Consider the following 16,862-nt stretch of genomic DNA (forward strand, 5'->3'; position numbering starts at 1 on the left):
TGGGTCCCTTTGCATAAAAGTTACTTACTTTTCCATCCAACAGTAACTTCCCTGAAATTCTTGATTATGATTGGCTGTTGAGCTTTGTTGCCATGGTAGTTATCGATGGATGGCAAAGTTACCATGATACTAATTTTTATGTCACAGGCTCCTGCTGATGGGCATTTCTTGAGCCGTTGGTAAGTTACGAGCAACTTACAAATGACTGGGGATCCTTTCTTGTGTTATATTACACGTACCAGATTTTCATTGGTGTTGATTGAATTCCAAACAAAGGATCACCAGTAGTTCGTAAAGTCCTACAAACATTTTACAAATCACCCACCTGCTTAGTAGGAGAGCAGTGTTGCAAAGCCTAATCACAGTGGAACACAGCTCTGTAATTAGTGTTTCAACATGTTCAAGCAAATGGTCCCACTAAATGGCACAAATGAATGTGCACTTCAGGGGGGTGTTTCATGAAAGGACTTGTCGGACGTTTTATCCGACAAGTCCCATTTTATCCGACAGTTACCATAGGAACAGAGCCTCTCAGCCAATCAGAATCAAGGAAAGATGTCAGATCTGACAACTTGTCGGACGAAAATATTGATGAAACGCTCCCCTGGTGTCGATTTTCAAAAAGAAAGGTCTGAAGTCATGCTCACAATGTCTTGATATTATCACCATCCACAATTTGTAGGCAGGCAACGGCAAAAAGTCCTGTATCTGTGCCATATATTAAAAGCATTCTAGAATAACAAAGTGGAGCATCATAAATTTTCCAATTTTGCATTTCAGCAATTTTGATACCAGATTTGTATATTTTATTTCATAATATATATATATATATATAAATAAATGAATTTATATATGACCATGGGGTGCATTACATCATCCGACAAGTAAAAGGGCAATTTGACACAACAAATGGCTAAAAAACAATGTTATCATGAAGTGTAAAAAGCAAAAAATATCAATTTATTTGATATTGATAGGTCATATTGCCTTCCTTTTCACTTGTAGAATGACAATAATATCAAAACATCGTGACATTGAACCTTTGATGAATAGCTGATATTGAGCCCATGACATATCCCCCCTCATGATATTGTAAACAATTAGACCCGTATTCCTAAGTCTGGTTTAACTTAGACCATGGTCTAACTCTGTACTAAAATTATGGGAAACCAGAGAAGTCAAAATTCTGTTTAAATTGTAGGTTTCTTATAATTCTTTAATGATGAAAACAACTATCTTTCCCAACTGTTTATCTCAGACTGAAATAGTTTAACTTTCGGTAATGCGTTCATGATTCCGACATGTAAGTAAATAAAAAATGAAATTGCATTACTAGCATTTCATATTTTGCATCAACTGCTATTTTTCTTATATTTTTTATGTGAAGCTCTGTGTATGTACAGATATATGATTAAATACTGATAATGAAAAGTTATTATGTAGTTATTATTATGGTGTACAAAGAATGACTGTAATAAAGCAAGTTATTGTGCAAAGCAGATGCGGTTTGATTTGTGTGTTTATGTATGTGCACTTATCAATGGTCCGGTCTCACAAAACTCGCTCTCTCCCACTCAAAATTTTCTTGCTCTCTCTTTCCTTCTTCAATATTCCTTTCCCATTTCTGTCACTCGTACTCTCTTTAACCCTATTAGTGTATTTGATTCTTGTCAGCCAGGGCTAGAGGGGAGGGGCGTAATTTAATAATCAGTGCATAGCTCGATTTCACTTTATGAATAGATTATGCCAATTTAGTCACGAAATCATACTTTTTGCTCTTATTCACTAAAAAACAGCTCCTTCGTTATAGCATTCCTAACAATTGTACTTGGAAAAAAAAACCTGGTATCGAAATTGATTTCTTTTGTATTTTATGTTTTCTATTTATTTTTCCTTTTTCAAGTAGAATTGTTGATGAAATGTTGGTCATGTTTTATTTTTCTGAATCCAAATAAATGTGACCTTTCAACAACAAATCTTTGAATTCAACATATCAAACAAAGGACAATGCTGGACAAGTAATACTGTATATTTTGACAGTTTTTTTTATAATTTCTTCACAATTTGATAAATACTCGCTTACAAGCATTTTCTATATATTTAAGAAGTCTCATACACAGATATGCCATTACAGAATTAAGCTGCATTTGAGCAGTAAATTTTGCTCCAAATGAAATTACCCCAAAAATCGAGCTCAAGCGTACTCTCACACAAGTAACTGAAACATGTTTCCTATTGTGAGACCACTCTACCCGTCTCTATAAGAAGCATTCAATATATGTATAGGGGAGTGTTTCACAAAGAGTTGAGAGTGACTTTAAGTCAATCTAGAGCCCCTACATCACATGCATCTGCATCACGTGGTTGCATGCAATCCCTGAGCAACATCTGCGGCCCGTTTTTGAAGGACTTGCAACTGTTGTAACTTTGCCATAATGGTAACTACCATGGTAACAGGGCTCAGCAGCCAATCATAATCAAGATTACCATGGTATTTGCCATAATGGCAAAGTTTCAACAGTTGCAAGTCCTTTATGAAACAGGCCCCTGACCAATACCACATTCATGTATGTAAAAAAAATTTAGCATTATTTTTAGTCAGAATTTGCATCTTTGTGAAACACTACCCCTGATTCACTGATAGACCTTGATATCCACCCTGAATAGACGAGTCATCATAATGATAAAGAAATCAGGCAATACCAAAAATCAGGGATACAACTTCTTGAGATGACCCTTTCCCTATATGAAAAGGTGTTTTATATGGCCAAAAATATTTTGAAAAAGTTTGAATTTGGACTTGCATGTAAGTCTCGAAAGTTATATGACTTGAATAATTGTGAATTTCCACAGCTCAATTTTTTTTTAATCCTAAAACCTTAATTCAGTTAAAGTTTCTGGAATCTTCAAATATAGCAAGCCTGAAGTAGGCTACCAAATGCGTGCTAATGGTCAGAAATCAAAGAATTCAAGACCTCTTAAATTGCCTACCTGTATGTACCTCCTAAATATGCAAAATTAGTATGAAATTTTGGCTCCAGAATAGGGCAAATCAAAATTGTTACATTCAAATTTTGTATACATTTCGATTGATTTCAAAGAAATTCCTGGACTTAATCATCTCCCATAAACTACCTGGGAAAGTCAAGATTTCCTCAAATTTTGAAAAATTATTTTACAGTATATGATAAACACTGGTATTTGTAAATGCACATACACAAGAGACCATATGGCCTCCCTTTAATAGTACATGCAATGGGCATCAGAATCTAAGAGCTGTTTAGTAAAAATGTTCCTTCATGAGATAAAATATGTAGGCCGACTATGACTCTATCTAGAGTCATTCTGGAGGAACACTAATGATAAAAGTCAAACTGGGATATTAATCAGATTTTCAACAATAAAGAAGATTATATGCGCAGAGTGGCTGTGATACAAGTCCAGAAACGCTTCTCCAGGTGAACACGTCACTCTCTTGGATGATGTCTAATGGCAAGCTGGAATGAAGACTACTGCCGATAGTTGATGTCCACGCAAGCCTACAAATTCCTTCAGTTTACAGAGCAGGTGATTCAGAGCACTTGGAAGTTGTCCTGTCAGACTCCTCCATCATCAATCAGTCAAATGTCTTTTTCAAGGTTGATGAAAGGTAACATGATCAAGGTCAGGTGATGAAGATCATGTGATGTTGTTTCAACAGTTAATATTATGCCCATAGTAGACTAAGCAGACTAGGCTCCGGCATCCCGGGTTCAGCTCCCTTCTTGAATCCTGCATGCAGATTGAGTCAAATTTTGACAGTTAAAGACAATCTTTTTGTTAACTAGTCTTTCATTTCTTAAAGGACAAGTCCACCCCAACAAAAAGTTGATTTGAATAAAAAGATAAAAATCCAACAAGCAAAACACTGAAAATTTCATCAAAATCGGATGTAAAATAAGAAAGTTATGACATTTTAAAGTTTTGCTTAATTTCACAAAACAGTTATATGCACATCCTGGCTGGTATGCAAATGAGGAGACTGATGTTGTCATCCACTCACTATTTCTTTTGTATTTTATTATTTGAAATATGAAATATTCTCATTTTCTCCTAATTGTCGAGTGATACAACGATTGATTCCTCCCTGAACATGTGGAATTAGCATTGTTTAATACAATATGGTTCAGTCAAGTTGGTCTTTATTGTCAAATCTATAAAAAATGAAATATTGTATAATTCAAACAATAAAAAACAAAAGAAATAGTGAGTGAGTGACATCATCGACTCTCTCATTTGGATGTAACTGGCTCGTTCATATAACTATTTTGTTAAAAATAAGCGAAACTTTAAAATGTCATAACTTTCTTATTTTACATCCGATTTTGATGAAATTTTCAGCACTATGCTAGTTTAATTTTTCTCTATTTATTCAAGTCAGCATTTTCCTGGGGTGGACTTGACCTTTAACTGGTGAGTTTGATAAGTCTATTAAATAGACAACTTATTTGACTTGACAAGCTGATACAGTCAGTAGACTAGACTCTGCACAGATCTACACTTGGTGCTAAAAAAAGATAGGGAACCCCCCCACAAAATGCAATCCTTATTAAAGTTCATGCCGAGTGTTGAATGGAGACAACACTAAAATGTTCTGCGAGCCCAGAGAAACAATTTTATTGAATATAATATTTTATCACCCGACTTCATACAATTGAATAAACATGGCATAAAAAGTTTAAATATGTTCATTTTCTGGCGGGGTTCACTAAATTTTTGGCACCACTGTAACTATGTAGATCCAAGTCCAAATAATCACTTAATTCATTATTTCAGACTAACGTTATCGAGCCTAGTGGACCTACATGTATGTAAAGTTAAACTGATAAGAAAGGAATGCATGTGTTTCAGTATGACTGTGTTAGGCTAGTCAGAGCTAGCATTTTCAAATTCAAATTTCAACAAAGTCGAACACATTTGTAGTGGATTGTGGTCCTGGTCCCAAGAGGCAAGAGATTTGGCTTCAATACAAATTGAGCTGTGACCATGGTGACTGTGTCTCAGATGTGAACCTGCAATTGGCCTAGTATTGCCTATTATTGGATGCCATTTTTCTTCTAATTCTATGGCCAAGTCTAACAGCAGGGGCCGCGGAACGGTTTTCAAAGTGGGGGAGCTGAGCCAAAAGTTGGGGGGCTGACCATGCAAAAAATCACAATCATATGGTAATTTTTATGTTTTTGTACACGGTTTTGGAAAAAAGTGCCCAGCCCCCTCGCTTCTGCGGCCCCTGAACAGTACACTCATGACAGTGACTTATCTTAGATTTATGAATGAAAATTAAATTTAAAAAATATCTAACGTTAGATCCAAGTTACTCTTGCCTGGAGTCTTGCATCTTGCACATTGACTTTTGTGCATGGACATGTCATGCCCGGATGTCATGCATGTTGGAATTTTGATTCGATGTTGATGAATGCAAATGGTGGGTCATGTTTTCAAGTCTCAAGATGACCAGGGGCGGTATTCTGAGGTCTTTTCATCTTTAAAATATTTTATTTTATCTCTTAAAATGAAATTGGTTTTCTGAGATGACATTTTACAATGTATCTCTCAGATAAAATTAAAATTTTATCTTGCGTATCTATGATGATCAATACGCAACAGAGCAGTGGCTGCATAGACATACCCATCGCGTATCTGGCCATTGCAACGCGGGTGATGTGCTTGCGCCCAAGTTACTTTGAAGAAAAAATAAAATAAACTTAAAGAGGGTAGGGGCCATTTTATCTCTGCGACGTTGTGGCGTGCGCCTGTAATCCAGGCTATGTGGGGGAAGTTACAAATTTCAATTTTGAAATCTCTCGATAACTTTTCAAAATATCAGTAAAAAAAAATTCCAGAGGTTCGAGCCCTGGTCACGTCTTTCGGATGGTGACGTTAAAGGTCGGTCCCAGACGTAAATAATCATATCTGATTGATACACGTCTGACAAAACTCAAATACACACACACACGTTGATTTTGTCAATATTTCTAGGTGAATTAACTCCAAATGTTGGCATGAAAATCAAGAAAAATTATATATTCATTGAGAACAACACCTTAAATCTAAGGTGTTGTTCTCAATGAATATTATTCCTGTACAATCAGGAAGCATTTCATAAGACTTTTCTTGACTAATATTGTCTTTGAAACGATGCGATATAGACTTCGAAAAAAAGATGAGAATATTGCCATTTTTGTTTAAAAAAAATCTCTGTAAAGACAAGCAAGTGTATTGAAGTCAATAAATTGACGCAATCTCACTAATTCGCCACACCTCCTAGCGGAATGGATTTCCATTATTGATCGAGTGATGAGAGAGCTATAAAAGCACCCCGGGGGGGGGGGGGGGGGGGCACTCAGTATATAATGCATAGTGGGTATGTGCCGCGGAGGGGACTCCCATTTTTACACTCAAATTTCCGTTCCAAGGCATAGCATTTTTGTCTTATTGAGAAAAAGACCAAAGAAAGCCGCTCCAAGGCATAGCATTTCCTTCTTATCGAGAAAAAAGAAGAAAGAAATCAGCTCCAAAGCTTCGCATATTTTTCGTTATGCCGTTCCGGTCGCATTGATCTGCTACAATTTTGGTGAAAAGCGGCCGTAGAGCGCTTTTCGACCATCGTCTAAGCGCGAGCGCACCCGGCGGAGGCCGCGCTAGCTGCGTCATGCACGATTGCCCGTTCCATAGGGATGCATACGCACTCACAGAGATACGGAGATCCGTTCCGAGGACCCCCGTTTTCACAAACATTTGTAGTTCCGAAGCCCGTTCCGAGGACCCTCCTTTTTACAATAAGCCCGCTCCAAGGCCCCCGTTTTTTGCCTCGCCCGCGGCACACCCCTACCACGTTTTTGGTCAAGTGCCCCCCCCCCCCCGGGAAAAGCACGTTTCTAATTGGATATTGATTAAAAAATAGGTGTCTTACAGAGATAAAATGAAGATAAAATGGGCATTATCGTGGTTTATGTCACCAGTCCATTCACTGCCGTGACTGCCGTTTATTTCGTCAGCGGTGGCGACATCTTTCCACTCCCATTGACTTTGTACACAACGAGCGCACACACACCGACACACACGAGAAGAGAGGTGACAAATTTCACGACAAGGCCATAAAATGGTTCTCAGAATACCAATTCGGAGAGATTTTAAGGGTATTTTATCTCACTGATTTTAACGAAGATAAAATATTTTATTCGAGATAAAATGGATTTGACTTGACGTCTTGAGTCAGAATGAGAATCAGAAATACCACCCCAGGCCCAGAGCAGCCTAAGACAGAGAAGAATCAATGTCCGTGAAAATCATGTTTCATTTCGAAATATCGAAGGTTTGGCCTTTGCCCCCACCCCTTTTGCCTTTGGCAAGTTTGGGCCTTGGGCCCCGTGGTACCCGCGAGACTTCCCCGTTCAACGTGTCTACGAACTTGAGCTCCGCCGACGAAGACGGCCGGATAAGCTCTTCGGCTACGGTACCGCCGGTACCGGGCCATGTGGTCATTGGTGGTTACACACTTCTCCACTGCTCTGCAAAACACCTCTTAAGTCTTAACTCACCTAAATATAAAATAAAAGGAATAAATCCGAACTGGAATGTAAGCTTTCCCACATTCACGACATCCATGATCCTTTTCTTTGTTTCTGGTCTAAGTTTGGCCATGTTTTGCAGGATTAAACCTCGCTATCGATCGAATCTTGCTAATTTCAATGAAAAGGCAATGGCATAAATATGACAGGCTTGATTGAATTGAAGATAGCGACTGGATTGTGTGTGATATGCGTAAGCGCCATCGACCATAGCTTTTAATGGTTGGTAATTTCAGCCAGCGTCGGACTTTTAATACAGAGATAGAAACAAGTCCAAAACCAAGCAGGCAACTTGTTAATATTCTGTAAAAGTAACTGAAGATCTATACTAAATTTAGAATCTGTGTCTGTTGAGTGTGATCCTCTTGACTCGACTCGATTACTGGATTTGGAAGAAGCGTAAGTATCTTACCAATACGAACAAAATAGTGGGATTGGATAGATTGGGTTGAAAATGAAATGGAACTTGTTTGCAACACCATGCTGCACACAGACAATCACAATCGGCCCCTATTAATCTACTGTGCCGGTGCCGGTATGCAGTGCATACCGGCACCGGCACTGTACTCTGTAGATTGCACAAAAGCCAAAAGGGTCTTTGCAAGAACCGTCTTTCGTGTCGCCCATTTATTATGATGCGCCATGCAAAATGCATTTTACATAAATTACCTGCAAATATATAATTTTATTCATCCGTTATTTGAATTTTGAAAACAAAATCTTTGAGTTTGACATGTTTGTTTATATTAAATATAAAATGATGTGATATATCATTGATTGATTTGATTTATTCACCAACGATAACAACATATTTACAGATGTTTACATATTACATTATTATGTCATGCATATAAATATTACAGAAATGAAACATACATGTATATGTTAAGAGCTGATAAAAGGGACCAGAAAATAGCACAAGTGCTAGTCGAGCCTGGCCCCTACACATATTATTAGTAATAATATAGGCGAATATTGAACTTTAGTTTAAAGTATGTTTTTTTTTTAAACACAACAAAAACAACAACTACAAAAAAAACAAAATAAAATTATGAGTGTAAAATTGTATGTTATATACAGAGCAATATGATAAGTTATTGATTTAATAAATGATTTTGTAATGAATTCCTGAAATCGTTTCTGGATACTTTCAGTTTGATTGCTAATGGTACATTATTCCAGTAATCACTTCCTAAGAAAGATAGAGAGAATTGTCCTTGAGTAGTCCGTAATTTTGGTAAATGTACTTGTCAACCTTCTTTTTGTCTTGTTGGGTATCTACTGTATGCTCTATTACATCGCAATAATCTACTAAAGAGTGAGGTAAATTATTATTACCCAGGTCACACATGAAGGTACATATAGATAAATTGTGCATTTCAAATACATTTAGGATCTTTAAATTCTGAAATAATACACGTGTATGAGCTCGCCGCTCACTGAATGAAATTGTATACAAATTTATTTAAATGCTAGCTAACAAATTTTATTTGTGAGGCCCTAACTTATACATTTCACAAATATCCCGCATACAGCGCATCATAAAAGATGGGCAACACGAAAGAAGGGGCCGTTTGCACGAAAGGGTCTTTCGTGTTGCCCATCTTTTATGATGCGCTGTATGCGGGATATTTCTGAAATGTATGATAAACAGATAAAATTTGTTAGCTAGCATTCAAATCAATTGTATACAAATTACAATTTCATGATATATCACATTTTATAAACAAAGATTTTGTTTACTTTAACGGATGAATAAAATATGTGTGCAGGTAAATCATTTAAAATGCGTTTCACATGGCGCATCATAATAAATTGGCGTCACGAAAGACGGTTCTTGCAAAGACCCTTTCGTGCAATCGGCCCCATACCTTTGTATATCAGTGATGTTTTCTTTGACAGCAATCAATACACCGCTGTGTGTCTGTCCTTGGAAATGGTACAGGCCACTGAGCACACCGTCTGGTGTATTGTCGTATTGGGATACTCTAGTTATTGAATTACAAAAAATTCAGAAGTACCTTTTCTTCAATTTTGATTATTTCATGTAGAGTCTATGACGGACATTTTCCTATACTTTGGATGATTGTACATTTATAAAGTCAATTGTCTCTATAGCTCTATGTACCCCCTTTTGGTTTGTCTGGATACTTAAGTGCACTGTGAAAATGGAGCGTTGTGGCCCAGTGGATTTTATAGGCTTCTGACTTTGAAACAGAGTGTCGTGGGTTCGAATCCCAGCCATGGCCTAATTTCCTTCAGCAAGAAATTTGTCCACATTGTGCTGCACTCAACCCAGGTGAGGTGAATGGGTACCCGGCAGGATGAATTCCTTGAAAAGCAGCTCGAGTTAAAGCTGGGGTGATAATGATAATAAACTATGCGCCTCGGAGTAGATTATTTTTAGATAGATGGCGCTTTATAAATGCCTATTATTATTATTAAAATGACGAACCCACTGGGCAATTTGTTACCGATTACCAATTTTACCGGTTATTACCGGTAATATCACCCGGAAATTTGAGTAACACCAAATATTACCGTTATTACCATGCTATTACCGAAATTATAATTCCTGTTGATACCTGTTACTGTTATCACCCTGATGAAACCGACATTTACCGAGTTACAACACGGTGACGATGGGTAATAAGGGTAATGTTGAATGACTTTGATTGGTTATAACATTGCAAACTTTAGTAATAACAGTAATCTTACAGCAATCCCAGCGAAATTGTCAAAGTCCAAAAAATTACTGTTATCACCCTGATGAAACCAACATTTTACCCAGTTACAAACAGGTTGATAAGGGGTAATGGGTAATGTTGAAGCGCTTCCATTCCCAGACAGCAAAGTATCTGGATCACATACGGTTCTTATCTGGGATATCTGGGTCCCATATGGGCCCCATGGAACCCAGATGAAAACATATACTTGAACCCACATGGTGCCCAGATAGGACTCAGATGGAAACGAGACCTCCAACCCATGCGGAACCCATTAATATTGGGTAAATGGAGTAATATCAGATGGTAATATCAGGAAAATGCTGGGAATATTAGTTACTCATGAATATTCATTCCTACAATAAATGGCCAAAATTTTAGCTAATATAGCTGTAATAATTAATGTGTTTATGTTTATGCAATTATTCCACCCAGAAAATTTTCAGAAAAATGTGTAGTTTATATATCATATTAGTCATAATCATGACATTAATTTTAGAAAAATGTTTTAGGGTTGAATAATTGTTAACCATAATTTGTCAAGTGTTGTAAACTCGCTCAATATATATAGAAGTAAATGACAGGGTTTGGTGGATAGGTGTAGGATAGGATTAGGATTAGGATGTAGGATTTTAGGATAGGATAAGATGATATGGCTTAGAGTATGGAGTTGTAAAAATGTGCTTCAATGACCCTAATGACACTAATTGTTTTTTTAATGAGCCAACATTAATTGGGTAATATTGGGTAAACAGAGTAATATGAGGTGGTGATATCATTAAAATGCTGGAAATATCGGTTACATCATACTGGGTAAATGGAGTAATATCGGGTCCGGGTAATAACGGGGAAAGATTGGTCTACTATTTCCCCGTTACTACCCACTGGTGTTACCGTGGTAATAACTACGTTATTACCTGTTACAACCCGGGTAATATCGGGTAAAATGCCCAGTGGGAATATCTGATGATTATTTTTTTATTTGTAATTCATGCTCATTTCAATTTGTAGGCCTACTGACTGCAAGACTTGAATGTTTTTCATTAAATCCATAAAATCTACATCAACAACACTAAAATACGCGCTGCTTTTGAAACCAACTTTGTAACACCTGGGTATGCAGGTCTGAAATTACTCAACATTTTGTAATGAAAGTACGTGTCAGACCAAAAATTGTTCAAAAACAGTTTCATGTACAAATCCAATTTAAATCTGTGTCCAGCAAAAATTAATAAGGGGCAAGGGCCCATCTATACTTATTTTTACATTCATTGATTAAACTAAATTTCATGAAAATTGCTTATGATCGGAAAAGAGAACTTGCCATAGGAAATGAAATGAAAAATAAAATACAAAGGAGAAAATTTTTATTCCATTTTTTTTTAAAAGTACAATTGATCAGAATCAGAGTCTCTGAGCCTGCTTAGTCTTTGGGCTATTTCGGTGAATAGAGTAAACTTTTGTTTTAATGCATAAATTAGCTTTATCAATTAGTTAAAGGGTTTTAGAGAATTTATCTTGATTTAAACTGAAGTATCTTCATCTTCCTCATCTTGTCTAACTTGATTTTATTATGGTATGGGTGACACATGTGTGACTTTTGCTTCTACTGCTAATTCAAAGGACAAAATTATGTTCAAACCTCCTCCCCCCCAAGCCTTGTTACTCAAAACAGTCACTTTAAGGTTAACCAAATCAATTCGTTGTTATTTTCTGCAGGTGATGACTAGATACTCTGACTGTAATCATGGCTCTGTTGTACTGGACCAACTTCAGTCCCTTCGGTTGGAAGGTCTCCTGACGGATGTCTCCTTGAAGGTGAATGCCGACACGTTCCCTTGCCATCGGAGTGTGCTAGCAGCATGCAGTCCTTATTTCAAAGCCATGTTTACAGGAGGCATGTCAGAAAGCCGTCAGGAGACTGTGGCTCTTCAGGATGTTGAGCCATTATCTCTGAGGCTGCTCTTAGACTTCCTCTACACCGGAAACATCATCCTGGATGACCAGAATGTACAGGATGTCTTTGTCACTGCTAATCTGCTTCAGGTGGTACCACTCATCCACTTCTGTGCCGAGTATTTGGAGAAATCTCTCAGCATCGCGAATTGTATAGGAATGTACTGCCTTGCCACCGCGTACTCCTGCGTGAGTCTGTTGGAAACCTCATGGGAGTACATCAATTACAACTTTATCCTGGTGAGTAAGCAGGAAGAGTTTCTGAATGCACCCAGCAATGTTGTTCTTAGTATCGCAAGTAGTCGTATGCTGAATGTCAGATCTGAGGGGGATGTCTTTGAAGCTATGTTCCAATGGTATAAGAAAGACCCAACCAGCAAGGTCTGTACAGCTCAGCAAATCCTTAAACATGTCAATGTGAAGTTTCTTAGTAGGATGCAAGTTGCAAGAGCGAGAACAGAAGGTCTTTTGCCTTTGGAACCTACTACAAGTGAAACTAATCCCAGTGCAATTAGTGATTCACAGGTTTCGGCTTCCCAGTCGTCTTCATCAGAACCTGGTGCAAGGTTAGGTATGAGCGCACAAGAGCTTATCTTAATGGCCGGCAGACATGGGCGCCAAAATACAATATTCTGCGTACATTTACCCAGCCGGCAATGCTACTTTCTCGATTTGCCCCCAATCTGCAGAACATTTGGAGCCTTGGTGACAGTAGTTGACAATGAAGTCTATGCAATCACTAATGACTATCAGGACAAAAGCATGTTCCACTACAACCACATACGTAAAAAGTGGATGGCGGTTGCCCAGCGTTTGCAAGGGCGGACCGACTTCCAACTCCAAGTAGTGAATGGTAATATCTACATTCTAGGAGGCCTTAACGATTGGGAAATCCTGAACAGTGTGGAGCGATATGATCCTTCTGTTGATGAATGGCAGTTTATGACCCCTATGCCTCGTGATGTCATAGATTTTACCAGTGCGGTTTACCGTGATAGCATCTATATCTTCTCCGGGAGCAGGACTATGAGCTATAATACCGTCACCGATCTCTGGACTGCAACCCTTCCCGCGATGACAACCCCTCGGCTTCGATCTGCCTGCGTGACACATGGCAAGGAGATATGGGTTATAGGTGGTTCCTCTGCCCAATCTAGCACCGAAGTCCCCTGTATACAGGTCGAGAAGTACCTCCCTGATGAAGGCAGGTGGGAAAGTGGTGGCTATCTTCCAAGTCTTATGAAGTTCTGTCTGGCCACGGTGTATCAGAAGGAACTGTACCTGTGCGCCGTTTGGTGTGGCGTCCACGAGATGGGGGTCAATGTACCAGTCCAACTCCATCCTCAGTTTGATCTCTACCTCTATAACAAACATGCAACTACATTCAATGATGTTGGTATTGATATTCCTCTACAGGATGTTCTATCTTGTAGCACAGCAAGGTTATTCACTGAAAACATTACACCTGTTGTTCAAAGATGAATATGCACATATTTATTATGTAGATGATTACATCATTGTATTCAGGTAGATATTACTTCTTGGTTTTTGTATTTTGATATGTAATGTGAAATCATGATGATAAGGAAACAAACCTTAGCTTAGTAGTTCATGCAGTCAAGCATGTACTTTCTCCGTATCTTTATCTGGATTCTGTGAATCCCACCAGGATAATGATATCCTGAGCTCTTCTATGTAATATTTCTATTCATGAGAACCTGGTTGCCATTGTGGCAAAAGTGGGAAAAACGTGTGTAGATGTAAGTTAATGGAAGGCATCATTATTCATTACCAAGACATCATTATCAAAAGTGATCATGTCTGCTGTTGCACTATACAGGTTATTGCATTGTTTTGTCACAATATGGCACACCACCCCCTTGCACAACATGTCATAATATGCACAAAGCAGTACGATACATGACAATACAATATTGCCTTCTCATCTTCACAATAGACCAGGGGGGTGTTTCACAAAGATTTAAGTATGACTTTAGTCGCACTTAAATGCTGACGCGTACAAGACATGCAACGCGCAATCTTATTGATCAATACGCAGTAGTTCGCGTCCTCTTTGTATGATCTGACCAATGCGGTCATGCCTTTTATACCGCACGCAAATAGACATTTAAGTGTGACTCTAAGTCATACTTAAATCTTTGTGAAACACCCCCCTGGTGGGTGTTTCATATTATTGTTCGTAAGTTACACTTACAAGCGACTTTACGAGCAACGTGTGATCTTTTGAAATTTTTGAAATCTATTGAAAATTTACGAAAGGATCACCTGTCGTTTGTAAAGTCACTAACTTACGAACCGCTTTATGAAACATCAACCTCTTTGATTTGATTTTAATCAAGGTTTCTTTGTCCTTGGAACTTAGTAACCAGTTATTAATCCACCCCGACACTATTAAATGTATGTTATATAAGGCATACCTCTGGCAAGGTCCAGGTTGTCTGAAATATCTTGTACGCTATAATTGGTTAACATTGGTTTGACTTTTAAAAAATCTGAGCTAGAAGGTCACACTTGTCACCTGTGTGTGTGATATGTTACAAAAATGAAGCCCAGAAAAAATTGCGTTCGAAAATAATTATTTAGTGCTTCAAAAATTGAAATATAAAGTGACCGAAAACACCATCTTAATTTCATCCCATACACTTATGTGTACTATTTTGGCGTCTATAAGACGCCTATTTACAAAATCGGGGTTTTCCTTGTAGTTTTAGCTTTTCATTCTCAATAATGGTTGTTTTCAGGGTTTATTAGTTCCAATACATGCACTTGTACACATGTTTCATCTTGGTTTGAGAATTTTTTAAATCAGCTGCTCACAAAGTTAAACAATACCTTTAATTGCTAACCATTGTTTTACAGGGCCCACGATACTGTTGCAGAAAAGTTCCTCAATTACCATCCAATGCTAATTATGGTTTCCTTGATTCGGATAAGTTGTTCAGTGTCGTTTACCATGGTACCATTGGATGGTGTCGGTGAAGATACCATAACTTTTAAATATTCACTAGAGCTACATGTACAATAACATATATTTATAGATAAGTGTTTGGTACTGTAAAATCATAAGATATCCTTAAAAACGGACATTCTGAAGCTTTTCGACATGCACTCATTGGAGTAAAATCGCATGAATGACTAGAACGCTAGAGCGAAACAATATATGATAAAACCTAGAGACATTTACATGTATCATATACAGACCGCTATTTTTTTTTTTTGCTGATATTTTGAAAGTTATCGAGAGATTTCGAAATTGAAATGACAGCTTCAGAATCATTGTGTAATTAGCAGTCTTGCGATAGTCTAGAATTGAAAACTTATTTGACCTTTTTCCCAGATCTTAATACCTTGAAATGTAGCATATTATTATTTAGAAACTGAATCAGTCAGGTAGACTCGATTAAAGAAAGTAAGATTAATTAGAAAATTTGGTGGTTTTTAACCAAAATCAGAATAGAGACCTGTTGGCAACTGTTTATATCGCAATCTGTTGAATGTTACTTCCATCAGCTTTTCATTACTACTAGGGAAGTTTTATGTTAAAATGCAGTTCTTTTTGTACAGGAAGCGTAAATGTATCGGTAAACTAAACATAACCTGTGCATATTTTTATTAGGGTCTCTTTCATATGATCAACCAAAATCTGTTAAAGAATATTTCATTTATGATAATCAGTTACATTCATTTTTGTTTATTTATTTGGAGTTATCAGGGCGCTATGTGACTTCAAATTTTGAGCTCTATGTCCAATGTCACATATGGATATAATTGATAATGAATGTTAGATATTTTGAAGACTAGATGTATCCTCTAAATTGTGAAATATCACTACCATCATTCTCCTCGAAGTTATGGTTGATTAAAAATGCAGTCTATTTTGCCACTCATACTTGACATTGAGAATAAGTTTTTCGAGATATTTCCCCCAAAATGCCATTTCTTATAAATTTGATTGCTTATTGATATGATTTTATTTGTAAATTGTATGTGGAAGTAATTTTGATAGCTATATTAAAATCATGACACTTTTTGAAATTGATGATACATTTGTGATTGTAGATTTCTTAATTTATCGTTTTGAAGGCAGTGTGAGTTGAATGTGTTGGAGGGGAGAATGAGACAAACAAGAAAGAGAGCAAGAGAGATAGAGAAAAGGAAAGCAAGAGAATTAGTATGCCGCAGAGCCCCTTGTTGGTGCATACACATATCTGCGTCAACTATATTCTTTGTTTGCAATAGATGGACAAATATTCATAAATAGTTAAAATGATGAAATAATAATTTTGCTGCTTTCCATGTAAATGGCATTACAATTTTGCCCCCCCCCCCCTCAACAAAGTACCCAAATCGTGTGCAAAATGAAAAGGTGCATGGACTAATCTTGACAGGCCACTGTTTGGGGGTAAGAAATTCATAATCTTGATGAAAATTTTGATGAGAACTTGGGCACACCTTCTCTTTAAGAATATAAATATACAATTTCAGTTTTTACGTTTGCAGACATTGGGATTCCCTTCATATACTGTGCACAGTAAAAAAAAAGTGAAAT

The 16,862-nt window shown here is 37.3% G+C and overlaps 1 protein-coding gene across 2 annotated transcripts; it reads left to right on the forward strand.

Annotated features, from left to right (window-relative positions):
- The first annotated feature begins 7,848 nt into the window (after nt 1-7,848).
- LOC129275118 (kelch repeat and BTB domain-containing protein 8-like) lies at nt 7,849-16,352 on the forward strand. Of its 2 annotated transcripts, XM_064108173.1 has the most exons (3): nt 7,849-8,009; nt 12,056-13,750; nt 14,461-16,352. In XM_064108173.1, exons 2-3 carry the CDS (start codon nt 12,059-12,061, stop codon nt 14,494-14,496), a joined length of 1,728 nt encoding a protein of 575 aa, XP_063964243.1. In that variant the 5' UTR covers nt 7,849-8,009; nt 12,056-12,058; the 3' UTR covers nt 14,497-16,352. The 2 variants fall into 2 exon arrangements, with proteins under 2 accessions (XP_063964243.1, XP_054767876.2); XM_054911901.2 differs by lacking the exon at nt 14,461-16,352 and having other exon boundaries at nt 7,920-8,009; nt 12,056-13,867.
- Nucleotides 16,353-16,862: the final 510 nt, after the last annotated feature.

The sequence above is a fragment of the Lytechinus pictus genome, chromosome 13 (assembly GCF_037042905.1).
Source record: "Lytechinus pictus isolate F3 Inbred chromosome 13, Lp3.0, whole genome shotgun sequence".
Classification (NCBI taxonomy): Eukaryota; Metazoa; Echinodermata; class Echinoidea; order Temnopleuroida; family Toxopneustidae; genus Lytechinus; species Lytechinus pictus.